Source organism: Cyprinodon variegatus, unplaced genomic scaffold (genome assembly GCF_000732505.1).
Source record: "Cyprinodon variegatus isolate N-32 unplaced genomic scaffold, C_variegatus-1.0 Scaffold535, whole genome shotgun sequence".
Taxonomy (NCBI): Eukaryota; Metazoa; Chordata; class Actinopteri; order Cyprinodontiformes; family Cyprinodontidae; genus Cyprinodon; species Cyprinodon variegatus.
Genome location: NW_015150988.1, coordinates 301461 through 320457, shown reverse-complemented (window position 1 = coordinate 320457; position 18997 = coordinate 301461). Strand labels below are relative to the sequence as shown.

The window sequence follows — 18997 nt, the reverse complement described above, 5'->3', positions numbered from 1 at the left end:
CAAAGGGTAGGCATACTGTAAATACCAATTCTACTTCTATTTTTTCTTCTTCATATTGTTACACTTATTTTTGGTATCTTGGGGCAGAGTTTTAACTATGCACTGAGAATTAGAGAGCAAATGCTTTAAAGCTTTATAAAAAATAAAAAAAAATTCATAAATCTGTGAGGCACCTCTGTGCTGCAGAACCTTCTCAGCTGCACCCAATAACAGACAAACCAATAAAAGTGAAATAAATACCGACAGGGAAGTTTAGAGGGTAAAGGAGAGGGAATGTTTGTGTTTGTGTGTGAGCACCTATTTCACCATCACGCTGAGAACCATTTGAAGCATAGTGAGGACATTTTGCTTGTCTTCACTTTGTCTGCAGACAAGTTTAGGACTAAAGGCTGCGTACAAATTTTTAATCTACAATCAGTTTTTTTTTTTTTGCATGTCCCACTGACTGCATATAGAGAGGCTTCGCCTAGGCAGGGTGGGCAATTCTGCACAGATTTTTTTCCACCACTGTCTCTGTGCTATACACTAATTACAACAATTTCCCACATTTGACTTGGACAGATTATGAAAAGTTATTAAAAAAAAAACCTAAATTAAAAACCAGTGGCACATTCTATAAAGCAAAGCCCCACTGAACAAGTCTGTGCAGCATCTCGAACCAGAACAGATAGAGAATGTTCATATATTAAAAACATAATGACATCTGCGTCTAAAGAAAAAAAAAAATACAGCAATAAACGCAGTGGGACGATTTCTTTGCTGACTGAGGCGGAGAGGTGATTCTCATAGAGAGATCTGAGAAGTTTATCTAAGTTATTCTTTTTTTCATAAAGAGGTGAGAGAGATACGCTGCGCTTAGCTGCTCTTTCTGACCCTCATTTAGTTTTTTTGTGAGGCTCAAAGTGGATTAACTACTTCATCCATTTTTTCTCGTGAAGTTTTTTGTGATGCTCAGATACATTTTCTGTCCTCCTGAACTCTTATCATGGGTAAATTTTTCAATTTTTTTATGTTTCATTTATTATTTTTGCACCAGTCTGTACTGCTTACTATATACGGGATGTGCGACTTCAAAACTGATTCTTTCTCCGTGCGATCAACAGATTTTATTTTGTATTTCCCTCCAAAGCGGATGTGTTTTACTTTGTAACTGCGTCTCTCTTCCCGTCAGACCCATGAAATTGCTGCTGAATTGCTGCGTAGTCCAAATAAAATAGATTTGGGCTCTATCTCAGTTGGAGCTACGCAGCCCCCTTGTGTAAAATTGTGTCTATATGATTATCTCAATTGACTTTTAATGAGCGCTAAACACCATGACCTCGTCCGACACAATTTTCTGTGAAATTGGATGTAAAATTGGATTCAGTGCATTCTGACCTTAAGGTGTGAAATGAGCTTAGGTTTAGTTTAGCTATGCAATGGTGATGGTTAGGTTTAGGGCACAGAAAGGGTTAAAAATGGCTTAAAATGAATGAAGGTTAATGGGAATCAACAGCTCTCACTACATGTACCCAGACAGGGATGTGTGGACATGTGTACAGACCTCTGGGTGGGATCCTCACTGGGGAGTTGACCCTTCTTGGTGGCTCGTCTCTTATATGTATGGGGGAGGATCTGAGGCTGGCGGGGGGAAGATCGGAGAGAGATCTGCAGAGACAAGGTGTAGGAATTAGGATCAGTTAGAGGTGAAGGCTGTGGATGAAATGTGTGTTTGAAGAGTCGACTGTTTGGGCTGTGTGTCTGAATGTTTCAGTCCCTAAGCATGTCCCAGCAAAGGTCAAATCAGAGGTAACCCGTACTTGTATCTGGCATCTGGGAGAGGGCTCTCTCTCCGTGGAGGTGGGGACGCGCTGCGGTCAGAGTCGGAATCAGACACCGGCTTGCGTGGCCTTGAGGAGGCGGAGGAAGGCCGAGGCAGGCTCCAGTTGTTCACAGGAGAAGATCGAGGGTTTGGGAGGGTGGACAGTCCTGGTAGAGCTCTGCAGAGAGATGTCATCACTAAGGTCTTCAAAGCACTCTTCCAACTCATTTTAATATACTGGGAGCAGCAAAAAAGGAAGACTTTGAAATCTAGAATTTAAACCATTTTTTAGAAACACCCCATCAAGATAAAGCAGAGCAGTAAAAGTGAGATTATTACTGCTGAAATGATCAAATAATCAAATTTAATTAAATGAGCTGAAACTGGAATGAATTCCTACTAAATGAGTAAAAGGCTTCTGCTTCTAAGCTTCTTTTAAATCTAAATGACTGACCTGTATTTGCTGGAGTCCTTCATATCTGGGCTGACTCTCCTGACGGGAGGAGGAGGAGTGGCACTGCGGTCCGAATCCGACTCAGAAGGAGCTGAAGAGAAACAATAATTCAACATAATAAATCTTTTTTTCTTTATCTCACAGCTGACATGTGATTCATTGAGCCATCTCTATAGATATGCTGCTATAGGCTTAGACTGTTGGAGGACATAGGGACCCCTTTTAATAATTCTGCTTCATTCTATCCTTACTTTCCCACTCTGCAGAATTTAATTCACTCTCTAACTTTTCTCATCATAGTAGCTTCATCTGGTCTATAGCTGCCTAGCTATAGACCCCTGGACGGGGTCGCCTGTGGAGCTGGTTGACAGTAACTTTTTGTATCTCTGCTTCTTTTTCTATGTCTGCTTCTGTCTCCTTGAACCCCAGTCGGCCTCTGCAGATGGCCGCTCACACTGAGCCTGGTTCTGCTGGAGGTTTCTTCCTGTTAAAAGGGAGTTTTTCCTCTCCACTGTCGCTATAAGCATGCTTAGTGTGAGGGATTGCCGCTGAGTTGATGCAATCAACTGGTTTTCCTTTGAATCACCTTTACTGTATGATCTGGTTGAATTGTAAAGTACCTTTAGATGACATGAGTTGTGAATTGGCGCTATTGAAATAAACTGAATTGAAATTGTGGTAGTGGTGCTTTTAAGGCTCTGAAGGGCAGCATTCCTACAGTCAATGTGCCATTTAAGTTAAATAGTTAAATGCGTTTCTGTGGAGGTTGTACCTCTGCGGGAGGCGTACGATCTCGGAGGAGGCCGACTCAGCGTGGAGCGTACGGGCGACGGGTCCCTGGACTTGGCTCTTGGAGGAGGCTCAGCTCTCGTTCTAGGTTCAAAACATTTTCAGCAATTGAAAAGAAAGAAACAAAAGAACAAAGAAAAACTCTGTGATGTCTGTACCTGCGGGTCCGTTTCTCTCGGGTGTGTTGACGCGTTGCCCGACGAGGGGTGATGTCCTCATCGATGTCTGAAATGTCTGTTTGGTCACAGAGAAAAGTTTAACAACCTGATGTGGATCCACGCTACATACCGTACTGTCGACTCTATGAGGAAATCTTACCTTCCAGCTCGGAGCTGCTGTCTTTGCGCCGCTCCTCGTCGCTGTTGGGGGGGCTGTCGTCCACCTCAGGGATGGTGACCAGGAACTTGCGGTCGTCTCTGAGGACCGTCATGGTCAGCTTGCCCCGGCTCTTCTCCACCAGGTGCTTGGTCTCCAGGAGGGAGAGATTTTCCGTCGTCATTCCGTTAATCTATTAAAACACAGAGAAGCGGTTATTTTTGCTTTTCTTACAATAGATAGAAGAAGTTTCCATGCTTTTAATCTTAAGCAGAGGAAAGAGAAAAGTCCACCTTTAAAATGAGGTCTCCCTCCTGCAGCGTGCCTTCCTTTGCAGCCAGGCCGCTTTCTGTCATGTGCTTTATGAAGATCTGACTTCCCAGCTTCAATCCGTACTCTGCAGAGCAGGACAGGATTGGTCATTTTAAAATGAGACCTGGACTAGAAAAATATCCATCATACAGGTTTGCATTTCAAACTAATGTGAAGGAAAATCCTACCGTCTGTGATTTTCTTCTTAATCAGCGTGGTTTTAATGGGTTTCTCAGGAGCATTGTTCTGCGGCAGCCTCTTGTACCCGGACATCAGTGGCAGTGTTGCTCCGTAACCGTTACGCTGAGGCGAGGGGCTGCGGCCGCGGGGGTTGTAACGTCCCGCGTCCCTGTTGTCGCTGCCATCAGAGTAGCGGCGCGTTCGTCTGGGAGGATCTTGATCCAGCAGGTTGGACTGTGAGGCTGCTCTTGTCGGTCTGGAGGTGGCCGGGATCTGGATCTTTCGAGGCCGTTTTACTGTCTGCAGGGAACAAAGGTCAGAGTTTAAAGATCAGGTTGACCTATGAGATGAGTCATCATTACATACAATTAACTGAACATTTCGTCACATTATAACCACAAACACTTATGCTATTTATTGAGATTTCATCTGATGGACCAACGTGGAACAGATGGTTCTAATTTCAAATTATTGTTTTTGAAATAATTTAAAAGCAAAAATCAAACGATGTGATTCATGTGTCCCTTTAAATCAGGTCTCTCAAACTGGTTCCAGAAAGGGCCGTGTGGCTGCAGGTTTTCCTTCCAACCAAGCAATAGCACACCAGGCTCCCTTCATCTCATCAAGTCATCATGTTCAGATTGGACTCACTTGATAAGATGGCTGGAGTCTGGTGTGGTATTGCTTGGTTGGAAAGAAAACCTGCAGCCACACGACCCTTTCTGGAACAGGTTTGAGACTCCTGCATATGGATTTGTTTTTAAATCAAAATCTGGACCGTGTCTACAGGTTTTAATCCAGAACTTCCTGTTTTTAGGTCCATCCATCCCAACGTGAACAGTGAGCAGCTCCTATGCTCATACCTGTGAGCCATTTTTGATGCTGTAAACATCTTGTTTTACCATTGGGAGGTTAATTTCTTATTTCTCTGATTTTTATGATCCTGCTGTTCATTCACTTTAATTAACACAAACATCTGAGATCTTCACAGAACAGCAGCATTCAAGCCCATACCTATATAATAATAATAACTATACAGGTGACCGCCAGGGAAGCTAATCTGGATTCATTTCTGGATATTAAAGGGATCTCAATAAAAATGTAAAAAAGTAATTTTTTTTTGTATTTGTTAAAAATATTGAAAATCCTGCATAATTTTCCTCCCACTTCACATGTATGACTATTACGTAAAGTCCTAATAAGATAGCCTAAAATGTGTGGTTGCATTATAATAACATTTGACATGGTTGAAGGGGTGTGAATACTTTAGCAAGGCTATTTTATTTGCGCCTTTGGAATACTCACTATGTTTGCCGTCTTGCCGCATGCCTTTAGGGTGTGAATGGTGTAGTTAGAGTGAACGTTTTCCATAGAAACTCCATTGACCATGACGATTTGGTCTTTGTTGCTACAAAAAATCAAAACAACATAAAACATAAGCAACAACAGATATAAGTCTGTTTTTTTTTAGGGGGAAAGGATAGTTTTTTATTTGATCTTTAAATGTTTAGTCGTGTAAAAGGAGACATACAAGAGTCGTCCCATGGCCGGTCCATTCGGCAGAACATCTGACACCACCACAGCTGTTTCTCCCGTATCTGGGTTTGGCTTGTCCTTCCCTCCTGATAAGGCAAAACCAAAGCCCACCTTTGGGTCCTGCCATGAAGAGAGGGAGAAAAGAAAGGGGGTTAAATGATAGGAAGTGCATTAAAGCCAGATAAGGAATGCAGTAAAGAAAAACGCAGCCTAAGTGGGAGATGGAGCACAGAGATAGAGGGAGACGGAGCACATTCCAGTGGCAGGATGGTGACGAGCCAGTCGGTGCTGTGGGGCGCAGTAGGGTGTGTCTCTCTGAATTCCTGCACTGGAACAAGACATCTGAAGCACGGTCCACCTCAGACCCCGAGAGTCCCTCAGAATAACCCCTGAGAAACAAGCCCCCCTCACCCAGCTAGATGTTCCCTCTAAAGCAGACAGATACCAAAGGTACCAAAACACATTTAATGCTGATAAACACCACAGAAGGTCCCCACAGATCCATCATCACATTCACAGGAAGAGAAACTTACCTTGTTTAGGGTTATCGTGTGCTGCTCCCATATCGTTATCTCATCCATGCCTGGTTTCTGACAAAAATAAAAAAGGGACTTTAATGACTTTCAGATTTTGCCGAATGTGATCAAAATAATGCCAACATGGCCGCTTCATCCGATGGTGGAACGCTGGACCTTAACGTGGAGGACAGTGGATCCAAACAGAAAGGCTGTTTGTTCAACTCCACCTGATAGGAGCGTGCTCACACCTGTTTCAATCCTGCCTGACCGGTTTGGAGGAGGAGTTACCTGCTCTGTGGACGCGTGCGTGTGCGTGTACGCACTCACTCACACAGCAGACAGGTGGACTTCAGCTCCAATAAACTCGAGGAAAATAAATCCAAATAATACGACTACTGTCCTATTTTTTGAGTCTGAACTTTCTTGCCTTGCTCAATTTTCATTATTCATTTTTAAAATGAACAATGATGAAAAAAGATGACCAGTCAAGAAAAAAGTGAAATACATTTAAAAATAATTAATTAAAATAAAAATTATTGATGAGGAACGTATGAAATTGACCTAATGTCACCTTATTTATAAAATCCCCATGACTCAGTAATGACTCAGTTATTTCTGGGCCTTACTATTTACACAGTCACTATAAAATAACGACAGGAAGTGTCATTCGTTTTCAGAACATTTTGAATGTTTACAGGTGTTGCGTTACATTTCAAACACAGCTTAGCCTGTCTGACAGGCCTTTATATTAGGGGGAAATGCTATTATATTAGTAAATACTGTAATAAGAATATTTAACATACATTTCTTAGTGTCATTTCTTAGTTATAATTATGATATTGATAAATAAATAAACAAACAAATAAAAGCCCCAGAAAGAGGCCTGTAGAAAGTTATGATAATAAAATGTTTATAAGACCCCAACACTTTAGAAATATATTTACTTAAAAAACTTTATACTGTGACAGAGCACTTCGCTCTCAATCTGCGGGTTTAATAGTGGTTTCTAGAATTTCTAAAAGTAGAATAGGAAGCAGATCTTTTAGTTATCAGGCTCCTCTCCTGTTGAACCAACTACCAGTTTTAGTCTGTGAGGCAGACACCCTGTCTACTTTTAAGGCTAGGCTTAAAACTTTCCTTTTTGATAAAGCTTATAGTTAGAGTGGCTCAGGTTATCCTGAGCTATCTCTATAGTTATGCTGCTATAGGCTTAGGTTACTGGAGGACATAGGGACCCCCTTTTCATCATCTCTCTATTCTCTCACTCTGCAGAATCTGTTAGTTCAATCTCTAACGTTCTGCTCTCTCTGCTTTTTCTCATAGTAGCTTCATCTGGTCTGTTCCTGTTTGGCTGTGACTCCATCCTGGAGAGAAATATCAGCTGTGCTGCTGCCATCAACACCTTTGTTTCTAGATGTTCGAGATCTGCCCGTATTTTAGTGTTTTCCTGTTTCTCTGACTGTGACTGGCTGGATGTGCTCTCTTCATCCTCCGACATGGGAGCTGGCTCGGAACTCGTCTGCCTGGCTGTGTGTTTCCTGGACGGGGCCGCCTGTGGAGCTGGTTGACAGTTTTTTTCTATCTCTGCTTCTGTCTCCTTGAACCCCAGTTGGCCTCGGCAGATGGCTGCTCACACTGAGCCTGGTTCTGCTGGAGGTTTCTTCCTGTTCAAAGGGAGTTTTTCCTCTCTACTGTCGCTACAATTTGCTTAGTGTGAGGGATTGCTTTTGAGTCAATGAGTCGATGCAATCAACTGGTTTTCCTTAGATAGAAAACTTTGAATCAATTTGACCGGATGATCTGGGTGAATTGTAAAGTGCCTTTAGATGACACTCTATATAAATAAACTGAATTGAACTGATAACAGAGCGTTATGCGTAATGAAATATCAGAAACTGTATGAAAGTCATTGATATCGAATTAAAGTATCGTTATATAATCGATACTGAAATGTTGTCCTGCCTTAACTAACCTTAACAGAAACGGATGAAAAAAAAAATCATTTCACTGTTTAATAGACGGTTCTTTAATTCAGTAAATTAAATTCCTGCCTAGCAGATTGTTTGGATAGCAATATTAAGAACACCAGATTTCAACTTTCTTGACAAACGAGGTGAAATGCCGTTCATGTTTCGCATTTGCAACCCAAAGACCAAACAAGCTGAGCACGAACTAAAACATGAACTACTATGAAATAACCAATAAGGATGTTTGTTCCAGAGGAACAGGTAAAGCAGGACGCTGTCGGTGAAACATAAACCGGTTCGAGCTTTAAGGGAAATTCAAGATCCACATTCTGATGCTTCATTTTAAACTCCGGGCTCTGGACACGAAAATCAGAGATTTACTGGTTGAAGCCAGTTTCTGTTATTCTTTAAAGTCTCGACACCCGTAGATATTTTCTCTTGCACACACACTTATTTGTGCAAAATTTCTGTAACTCAAAACGAAAAAACTAACAGCTTCTTTTTATTTGGGATTCTAGTTTTGTATTTAACAGGAAATGAAGGATTTATAAGATTATCACCATTTTTAAGCATCAAAGCAGATATCTTTATCTAATCTCTACTAAACTCAAAACAAGGCAGCGCAGGATGTAATTTGTTGATTTGCTCTAAAAAAAAAAATACTGAGATTTCCTGCAATTGATGCATATCATGAATAAGAAAAAGCAAACCCTTTTTTTTTTAAACTAACTGGTCAGATTTGCCATTTCACTGCTGCTATTCCGTTTTTAACAACCAAACCTACAAAAAGAGAGAAACTACATATTATTGAATAATATATTCAACTATATGGGTTAACTAAGGCTCTCCTTCTAATTTTTCTTTAATCCCTTGGCCTGTTACATTTCATTTTTATGCAGATGGCATTTAGCTGCACTGCTCCTCAACAGTCCAGATTGTTTTAAACAAACTGAGTTTTAGTGCCTAAAACTTTAGCCAAGTTTAACACAACTTTAAGAAAAATTTACTGTTTTTCCAAAAAGCTCAGTTTTTTTTTTTTTTTTGGTTTTTTGTCTGTTTTCAAGCACAATTTGAGTAATTATCCCGTTGCTAAGGCACGACCAATCAGTGCCTTAGTGGCACTGATTTGTCGCTAAAAACCATTTGACTGTCACTACTCTTACTAGCAGACATTATCAGCACTGGAAGCTCGTGTCAAAATAAGTACTTCACCTTCACTACCTTTTACGCAAACTAAAGTATGCATCAGAAAAAAATACATTGATCATTTCCAGCTGGTAACAATGCCTGCAATAGTATTTGCAGCTCCCACTGCTCCTCTTTGCAATGTTTTTACATTGTTACATTACATCATTTAAAATCCTGAGCCCTGGGGCATAAACAGAGTGTGTGGTTTTCATACCAACAGCTTGTTTATGGAGTGTTTGAAAGAAAACAATGACATAAATGTACACTTCTACGCGTTTCTGCACACCTTTCCTTTATACAACCTATTTTGCATGGAATTGGTCACAGCTGCAACTTTCCGGTCCCCGCCTATAAATAAATATGCAAAGCAGTAGAAACATGAGAAAGGCTCCAACCATGTGTCCAGAAAACCATGGCAATGTCAACTCGGTAAGGAAAACAAAATTATTTAGATTCAGTGGATCTGAAATACAGATGTTAGTTTTTAGAAATTAAAAACAGTGAATCTTATTTGACACTAATTTCTCTGGTATAAATGATAAAATGAAAAGAATTGAGCAACTGAAGACATATTCGAGATGAATTCTGATTCTTGCCCCAAATAAATATTTGGTAATATAACTATAAGTGATATTTTATCATTAAGCAGACTGGACATTAGTTATTAAAGCTGACATCTGTTAGGGACAGCAATAACAGGGACGTGATTCGATTTTCTGCCATGTTGTCTGTTTAACTACAGCATTGACGAGTTGCATGCATGGATTTGATCTGTTTCATACAGCTGACATGGCTTATGGATGACCGAAGTGAGCCAGCTCCCTCTGCAAAGCTCTTTACCCTAGTGACCAAGATATTTCTTTAGCCAAGTCCTGCAGCTGAAGCAAGGAAGCCATCATTTCACACCTTCCTCTCTGCAGCTACTTATGGATGCATGAATGTTAACATCTTGTCCACATCAGAAGACATAACACCTCACTTGTTTGCAGCTAATCTACAGATCCAACAACAAATCAAACAAAGTGCCACTCAGCTCACAGATTGAGATCTACATGAAACAAAAACAGAATATTTGGTGTACATCCTGCTGAGGTTGTTTCCATACATCTTTAAGGTGTTTTTTTTCAGTTTCATTGTTCAAGAATGAACCATGAATAATAATGAACATCAGCTTTGATGCCTGCTTAGTTAAAAACAACTGAATGGAATCAAAGTCGGATCGGGGTAAGCTCTACAGCTTTTGACATAAAAATGTAAAAAGTTTACAAAGCTGTTGCACATAAAAATTAATTTGCAACGTTATTTACTGATTCATAGATTCAGAGATGAGAACCCTGCAGAGGTCAGCTCATCCTCAGCAGAGTAAATCCTCATTGCTCAGGTTGATCCCAAGAACCAGGTAGAAACCTGCAGGGTGTTGCTCAAACTGTTCAAGGAGCTGTTCAAGGAGCCCTCTTTTATCTAATCGTTTTATCTAATCTCAAGGACTTGGGGGGCCTGATTTCTTTTACTAAAAAAAAAAAAAAAAGAAAAAACATCTGAAATGTATTCAACTGGATGTACCTTAAATATAACCGGATTTGCTTGTATTAGTCAGTATTCTTTTTCTTTTAACTTCTAATGAGATCATGATTGAAGCGCTCTTTTATCAATATTCGCTTATTTAGAGGTTTTGCAATCTGTTGTTTGGAAACGTTGAAACAAGCAGGCGAGGATCAGCAGTGTTAGACCTTTGGACAGGTGGCCGACTGTTTGACCAAGTTAATTATTAACGTTAAAGTTGACCTAATTGAAAGCCAGTTCTGTCCTGATTTCTCGCCAAGCTGCATGTTTAACCCGACCTCACACCAGAGGTTTGATTTCTTTAGCTCTGTTACAGTTTATTAGCTGTGATTCACGTCCGAGCGATTAAAGAAAGAAGGATAAAAATATATCAGCAGAGAGTCACCGTTTGCCACGTTCAGCAAACGTACTCTGAGAAGGCGTTAGGAATGACCCTCAGTAAAAACCAAAGGAGGAGCAAAGAGCAAAGGCAAACAGGAGCATAAAACTCCTGCTGAGAAGGAAAAGGAGGCCAACTGGTTGCTGAGCAGACCTACATTTACAGGAGGACTGAACTTTAGTCCATTAATACATTACCATCCACCTCACTGTGGAAAAGAATAATCAACTCTAGGGCTACAACTAACGATTATTTTACAAATCGATTAATCTGTCGATTATTTTTTCGATTAATTGATTAATAATCAGATAGTCAAAGATTCCTTAAAGAATTTGTTTTATTAAAAGAAACCAGGCGAAACTCAAACTTTTCCACTTGATGAGTTCTAGATAGAGCATACTTTTTTAAATGCAAAATATTTATATTTTTTTTATAATCTTGGTATAATTACTGCTGTAAGTGGGTCACTGTCAGCTAAAGGCATGTTAACAATTAATCATCGTTTGCTAAATTAGTAGAGGTTTATTTCAATAATCGATGCATCTGATTAATTTTTTCATCCCTAATCCATGTTTGATCTGTTTGGACTGTCGGTCATCCTGAGAGGTTTTTAACGAGCTAAACTGAAGAAACAGTTTAAATTTTGTTGAATTGTATCTAAAATTAAACATATGAGCCAGAAGTAGAGCACTAACCTGAACTAGATCAATCTAGAGATTCATAAACTAGTCATAAACTATGAAAACTGTTAGAGATCAAATTCAGTAGTTTATTATATAAAAAGAATTCATTTTACCATTAAGACCGAATAATTCATGGATTATAAATTAATCTCCTCATTTACTTTTAATCCTAACATTTAGAAACATTTCTGATCACATGGTCTGTTTATCACTTTCTCCACTTACCATGTGATCCTTAAACCTCACTTCCATTTTCCACTGGGCTTTCTAACCTGAGCAAAACACCTGTGGCCCCCAGCCATCAAGCAGCAGCTTGCTCTTCATACTCCATGCGCTGCCAAACACAAAGCTCTACGGTCATCCGCCAGCAGCTCCTTTCCCTCCGATTTAGTTCTGGATAAATGGAATCTGGCGTCCAGCAGAAACTTGATCCTCCCACTGAAACGATCGGTAATCTGACCTGCAGTGGTAGCTCTCCCTGTCCCAGCAGAAGGTTTCAGAGACCTCACCTGGAGAGTGCTCCTCCCCCTAAAGGCTTTGCCCGCTCTCATGGTCTCTATGGAGCTCTCAGACGATGGTGGATTTAAGGTGGAGCTTCGTCCTCCTTACAGTATGTAATACAACCTTAAATAGGGCAGCTGCTGTATTCAGATATGCTGGTTCTGCTACAGGACATCAGCATTAATACTGAGCAGGACCTCAACAGTCCAAGAGTTTGATGTGAAACTTTAAAATGAGCTGGTTACCAGAATCAAGGCGCCACTTCAAACAAAAACCTCAGTTTCAAAGTGGAAAAACGTCTTTTGCTTGTTAATCAATGTTTTAGAGTTCCTTTAATATGAGGGCAGGGTCTGAGTTAGCTATGCACTGCCAGTCAGCTGGCTCAAAGTTATTATCATTAACTAAAAGGGATGAAATAAAGACAGTTTTTGTCTTTTTTCAAGGTCTAGTTTTTATTTATAATTAATTTAAATGAAAATATTCTGAGACTGCATTAAGAGTCTCAGTTTAGTTCCCGCTCTAGTTCCCGGTTGCTTTTTTCCCTTTTTTTTTTTTGCTGTACTGCATTCTGCCAGCAGATGGCAGATAGGACAGGCAGGTCATTAGTGCTGCAGCCGTCTGTACTTATCTGGGGTTTTTATATCTGTTATTATGATGATTGTGGTTTTCTTTTTTAGATTTTCCTTGTTTGTAACTCATATTACATAGAAGATTGAAACTAAAACTGAAACTAAACTAGCTAAGAAATACTGAAAACATTAAAACTAGAAAAGATTTGGAAGTCGGAAGCCTAGGGCCGCAACTAATGATTGTTTTGCGAATGATTCATCTGTCGAGTAGATAAATCGATCAATAATCGGATAGCCAAAGGTTCCTTAAAGAAGATTTTTTTACAAAATTAAACCAGGTGAAACTACAACTTTTCCTCTTGAGTTCTGGATAGAGAATATTGACTGACAAAAAATCTATAATTTTAATTTTTCTATCTTAAACGCAAAATGTTTATATATTTTTTTTTTTTTTACAATCCAAGTATAATTACTGCTCTAATTGTGTCGCTCTGTCAGCTAAAGGCATATATTAGAGTCTCTATACTCCAGTTAACTATTTATCGATTACTGAATTAGTTAACGATTATTTCAATAATCGATTAATCACGATTAATACATTTAATCAGCCCAACAGAAGCCAAAATAAATGTGTTAAATTGTTGACATCAGAATAGCCTATATTTTAAATTAAAATGTAAAAAGATGTAAGAAAAGTTAGCCTATTAATGCTGTTATACTCTAAACAGATGCAGAGTTATACTTCTAAACTCCATTTGAAAAACAAAACAAGCACAGAAACATGAAATCAAGCCCAACTAGATTATAGGAACAGAAAAGCAGGTAATAGTTCACAGAAAAGGTGGCGGCTTCTCATTTAAAACCAATTAAAGCTCCGGGGGCTTTTGCAGAGTATTCATTATACAGTTTCTTCCAGCTTTTTGTGGAAGTTTTTCACAATCTTCTCTGAAAACGGAATATTAATGATGAACTGTAACATTCTAATGTTTGGCCTTCAACCTTTAGGCTGATTTTTAACCACACCAGCATTGTAGTTTAGAGTTACAAACCATTGCAACATGGCTGTAGGAGCTGCTTGACTTAAAATGCAAATGTAGAGAGCGAAGCCTCCCTACATTTGAATTTTCTTAGGAAAAAACAGCAAAGTTAACTTCTTTTTCTTTGTTTCGTTTTTCTTCCCCTTGATTCTTTTTTAAAATAATTTTGATGAAGTCATCTGTCACAGCTGTATTTAATTCAACCAAAGACTTTTACCGGAACCTAAAAACGTTATTACTTTTATAATAAGCTCCAAAAAAACACAGTATATGTAACACCAAAATGCCTCGCTTGGTTTTCAGTAAATGTCTCTGTGACCTGATCTGCTATGATCTCGCTTTGAATACACATTACATTTGATCCATTGACTTACAGGCACCACCAACAGCGGTGGGGGCTCCGGGGGCTCAGAGCCAAATTTCTTCAGTAGTTTGAGTCTCTGAGTCAGTTTCATGATGACAGCAGTGCTGCTGCAGCCGTCTTCTCTTCTTTAAATATTTCCACTGGTGAGTCGGTCAGAGGATGAGGTCAAACATACCATAATCCCACCACGCATGATGGTGAAAGAACTCAACGTTAGAAACTAGAAAGTGGAATCCCTCATGCATCCATCCAGAGCTAAGCTCAGAGCTCTCTGCAGCGACTCCTTTCATAAAGGGTCAGTCAGTTGCTCCCAGTGTCAGCGCTGTGTGAGCAGATTGGTCAACTGCTCCTCCAGGCAGCAGTGGCTGCAGGTCCCAGGCTGCTGGCTGAGTTTCAGTCTGCTGGGCGCCATGGTTACGATGGAGGAATGAGAGCACTGGTCTGTTAATAATTGACGGGCTGTTTGCTACAATATAGATCCTCTGGTCTGGAGTTAGGTTTCCTGGGTTCCTACAGTGGCTCTGTTGTGTCTCAGGACCAGGAAATAGCACCGTGGCAACAGTGAGCTTTGATGTTATCTCTGCTTCGTAGTTAACGTTTATCCACGCCCCAGAGCGTGGGAGTGCCCATGCACTCCTGTTTTCTGATAATCAGTGCCCTGCCTCTTTAGGGCTGCAGTCACCTGTCCCTTACCTACATCACAGCACTTCTACATTGGAAAAGGCTTCACCTCTAGCAGTTAGTGTGGGTTTGGTTTTGGCAACAGAGCAGGATCCTGGGCAGGGATCAGCTGGATGTGTGACAACCGGCCCGTTACTGGAGGTGAAATATTAATCTAATAGTAAGAAAATAACAGGATGACCTGCAGCCATGAGCAGAGGTGTTTCCTCTGTTATTTTGTAGGTTATTACTCCATGTTTGTGCGTCGGGGGATTTTTAACTTTCTTTCACTTTAAAGCCACTCCTGCTGGACATCCAGCATGCACAGTTACCAGCTGGGAACTTAACCAGTGGTTAAGTAAGCAGCGAGGAAAAGCAAGGCTTCCCTGTGCAAATATGAACCTTCCCACCACAAACACTTCAGAGGTTTGCAGAGTAGCTGTAGTTACACAGACCTGGCATTTTCAGCTTCCACTTTCTGAGGGCTTTGGGAAAAGAGAGCAAACAGCCGCCTTACAAGCTACCTGGATGCTACACATGAGACTTTGAAGTTTATTCTGCACTTTTAGGCATCAAAATCACTGCGATTACAGACTTGATCAGCTGTAACTGAGAGGAGGAACACATAAAAAAGGCTATTTTTACTTAAGATAATAGGAACTGGTAACATTTTCAGTTTGTAAACCAGAACCAACACCAGGGCTGTGAGATACAAGCCTTTTATATCCGATATGATACAGATATCACAGCTTTGAGCATTGACGGATAACAATAGACATAATTTATCAACATTTATTATATATCATATTAATATCCATTTCATAGAGTGGAATGATTGAAAAGGTTTATTCTGTCAAACAGAAAACATTACTTAACAAAATCAGATATGAGAAAAATTGACTAATTTGTTATTCAGTTATTTTAATGCTCATAGCGTTCTAGTATCAGGCCGATGTTGCACTGATTTCTGATATCAATATCTGATCGAGATATCCCTAATTATCAGTTTTTTTGCTTTTGTCTCACCTTTTAAAGTAATTCACTTTCTAACTTTATGTTAACACAACCATTAACCTTTAAATTGATGTCAGCCCTAACAGCAGCTCTGCTAAATCTGGTGTCTGACCGCCTAAATCCTACATCCCCCAGAATGCCGAGCGGTTCTGGATCTTGGTTAAGTGAAATTCTCAAAGATTTGATTGGATATATTTATATTAATATTGTTTTTGTTACGATACATATTATATTTTTGATTGCTCAACATTGACCAACACCAAGTGTTTGATGCTAAATTAACGTTAGGAAAATCTGCTCTGCTGGATAAATGGGGATCCAATCATTCCTAAAGTTACTGTTTGATTCAAACACTTTATCAAAGTCCCTTTGAGAATGGTAATTAAAGGATAGTGGTAGTTAAAGGAAAATTTAATCAAAAACAAAACTGAAACCAGCCATGAAGAGCCTGATACTAGAGCATTGATACCAAGCATTCAGGTATAAGAATAACTCCTACAAACATCACATTCACGTTCAGAGTTAATAAAACAAGCTCAGCTGTAAGAAATACAAAGAAAACTGCATTTATAAATCCAACTTAAATATAGTTCTCACTGTATTAAGTCACACCAAATATAATTCTTCTAAATCCTCATGTTTAATCCCTAATGGCTGCCAGGGAAGGTGCTGCCAGCTCCATCAGCAGGAGGTCAAACCTGGACGGCTCACCAGCAAAACATAAAAAAATGACCAACAAACCTGAGCTGCATGTTTTTAGCCTGCGGCAGGATGATTAGATTTAAACAATGCATCTATAAAAAAAAGTAGGACTGGGCAATTAATTGCATTTGCAGTATAACTGCAATTTAGAAAAATGCTATTTTCAAAACGCAGAGACACTCAATTTTAGTCAAAATGAATTTAACAAGAGTAAGACATTACATTTCTCTCTTAGGTGGCGTTAATACAATTAAAGTGGGTATGCTGTCGCACTTAAAGAACAAAGAGTTGCACCTAGATCTATGCATTATAGAAGAAGTAAGAACTTTTTCAACTGTTACAGCAAAGTCCTGCAGCTCTGGATTCTGGACAAGCAGGCTTTCAAGGTCATGAAAAAACTGAAACCTTGGAGGAAAACATCTCCATGGTTATGCTTAGTACAAAAGAAAATCGCAATATTGGTTGAAAATAGTTGCTTTTTTGAATTTTTGCAAAATGGTTCAGTCCTATAAACAAGCACTGATTCTTTTAGTTTAATTAATATTTCATATTAATACTGACTCCAAGCAGATGCTGTTTCTGTTCATTCATTCAACAAAATACCTTAATTTGTTCAAATACAGTCCAGAGACATTCTCCATCTCTATATAATATTGTGTCTTATAGAGTTTCTTTATCGTGGGTTTAATGGTTAATAAATACGTTTATATTGTTTCTAGTCATTGCAGCACTAGAGGGCGAGCATCCACCAGAGCCAAATCAACCCAATTCATTGTTCATGCATCACCAAGTTTACTATTTGGAAAAAATCCAGGGGTTTGATTAAAACCCTTTGGAGTGACAGTAAACTTTAGAGCCTCAATCAGTTCATCAGATCCAAAGGCTGATTGGCATGAAGGCAGAGGAAGACGGAGCACTTTGGGAATGCAGCCGAAACTGTTGTGAAACTCTGTGGCAGGCAAGTAGAAACTTGTAAGTGTGGCAGAACCAGTATGGTGAGGGAAAATAAAGGAAGAGAGGGGGGAGAGAGGGGAGAGAGGGGGAGAGAGCAGGGCCTGCAGCTGTCTGTCAGTCACAGTTCAAATATACAAACAGCTAGAACTGCAGCAAAAACAGAGAAATGGTCCAAAACTCGGTAAATCTGGAGTCAATTCAACTTTCAAACAAAACAACAAACACCGTGACTGAAATACATTGTAAGGTAAAACCGGACAGATACAATAAAACTTGTTTTTTTTAAATCATTTTATGTAGATATTACTTAAAGTTTGGACTTAAAGAGACCAAACTATCCAGAAGGATCCATCTGGCTGCGACAAAATACTCTAATTTAAAGAAAAGGCCAACAGGCGACAGCTGCTGGAATCACCTGTTTGTTAGAGCTGAGACTCTCCTACCAAAAACTTTTTTATTTATTAGTTTTTTTATTATTTCTCAATAAAACAAATAAAGTTTCCAAACCTGTCTGTTTCCTCGCCGTATTAAACCGTCTGGATGTTTCCTGTAGTCTGTAGTCCTCTCCGCGTATCGTTTTCTCTCTTTGACTCTTTGCTTTCTACCTGGATTCTCCCTGAAATCTTCAGCAGCTCAGGTGAGCGGGGGCGTGTCCGGAACGTGCGCGCTCAGTTTCGCGACGTAATGACGTGAGTCAACGTCAAAGGAAGGGCTTTCGATCGCCGATAAAATACCTGCTGGGAAATGACTGCAATCTTTTACAACCATTATTATTATCTCTTGTTCCTGCTTTAAACAGCAGGATAAAAGATCATTGGCTGTTTATAAACGGCTGCTAAATTCATCTCATTTAAAAAGTCACATTTTAATTATTTCATTCTCCACATTTTGGTCATTTTCCTGTGTAAATAAGAGCAATAATTATAAGGCCTACATCTTAACTGCGGTCCTTTAATGGCGGTTCTAGACCACCTTTACCAGGGAGCCTACAGTGGGGTCAGGGATTTCAAACGAGGGGGGGAGTATAGCACAAGACAATAAAACAAACAAAAAAAACAGAAAAAAATGTACATATAATAAAAACTGCAAACAAACAACAAATATTCAATCATTTGAATTTAAAGTAATCAAGAGCACCAAAGAGTCGTGGTCTTTAGCTCTGCTTTACCTCCTCCTAATAAGAAAGGAGAGAGAAACTTCTCTACTGTCAGATCAGCATACCCATAGACCAGGGGTCTGCAACCTTTCATATCCAAAGAGCCATTTTGCCCTGAGTCCAGCCAAAACTCGCTAAGAGCCGCAAAATATTACATGATTTTTTTTTTATTAAAAAAAACCATCCAATTATTTTTGTAAAATATCTGCAATAAGAAATCTGTTTCCATTTTAAATAACCAAAAACTGATTTGGATTCTTTGCTTTCAAAGTTAGGAAAAACATCAAACGATTCATATAACTGAAGTAATATGGATAATATTTGATGTAAAAAAAAAACATATATATATATATAT

General features: G+C 39.4%; 1 protein-coding gene across 1 annotated transcript in view; it reads right to left on the bottom strand.

Annotated features, from left to right (window-relative positions):
* Positions 1–14664, bottom strand: part of LOC107095284 (tight junction protein ZO-3-like) — a 26936-nt gene extending 12272 nt beyond the window's left edge. The window contains exons 1-12 of the mRNA XM_015391301.1: positions 14167–14664; positions 5921–5977; positions 5383–5507; positions 5157–5259; positions 3860–4151; positions 3653–3756; positions 3363–3552; positions 3203–3278; positions 3028–3128; positions 2256–2346; positions 1800–1979; positions 1503–1647 (exon numbers count right to left, since the gene is read on the bottom strand). Coding sequence (XP_015246787.1) covers positions 1503–1647; positions 1800–1979; positions 2256–2346; positions 3028–3128; positions 3203–3278; positions 3363–3552; positions 3653–3756; positions 3860–4151; positions 5157–5259; positions 5383–5507; positions 5921–5977; positions 14167–14247 — 1545 coding nt within the window. The 5' untranslated portion in view covers positions 14248–14664. The remainder of the gene's footprint in view (positions 1–1502; positions 1648–1799; positions 1980–2255; positions 2347–3027; positions 3129–3202; positions 3279–3362; positions 3553–3652; positions 3757–3859; positions 4152–5156; positions 5260–5382; positions 5508–5920; positions 5978–14166) is intronic.
* Between the last annotated feature and the right edge of the window lie 4333 nt (positions 14665–18997).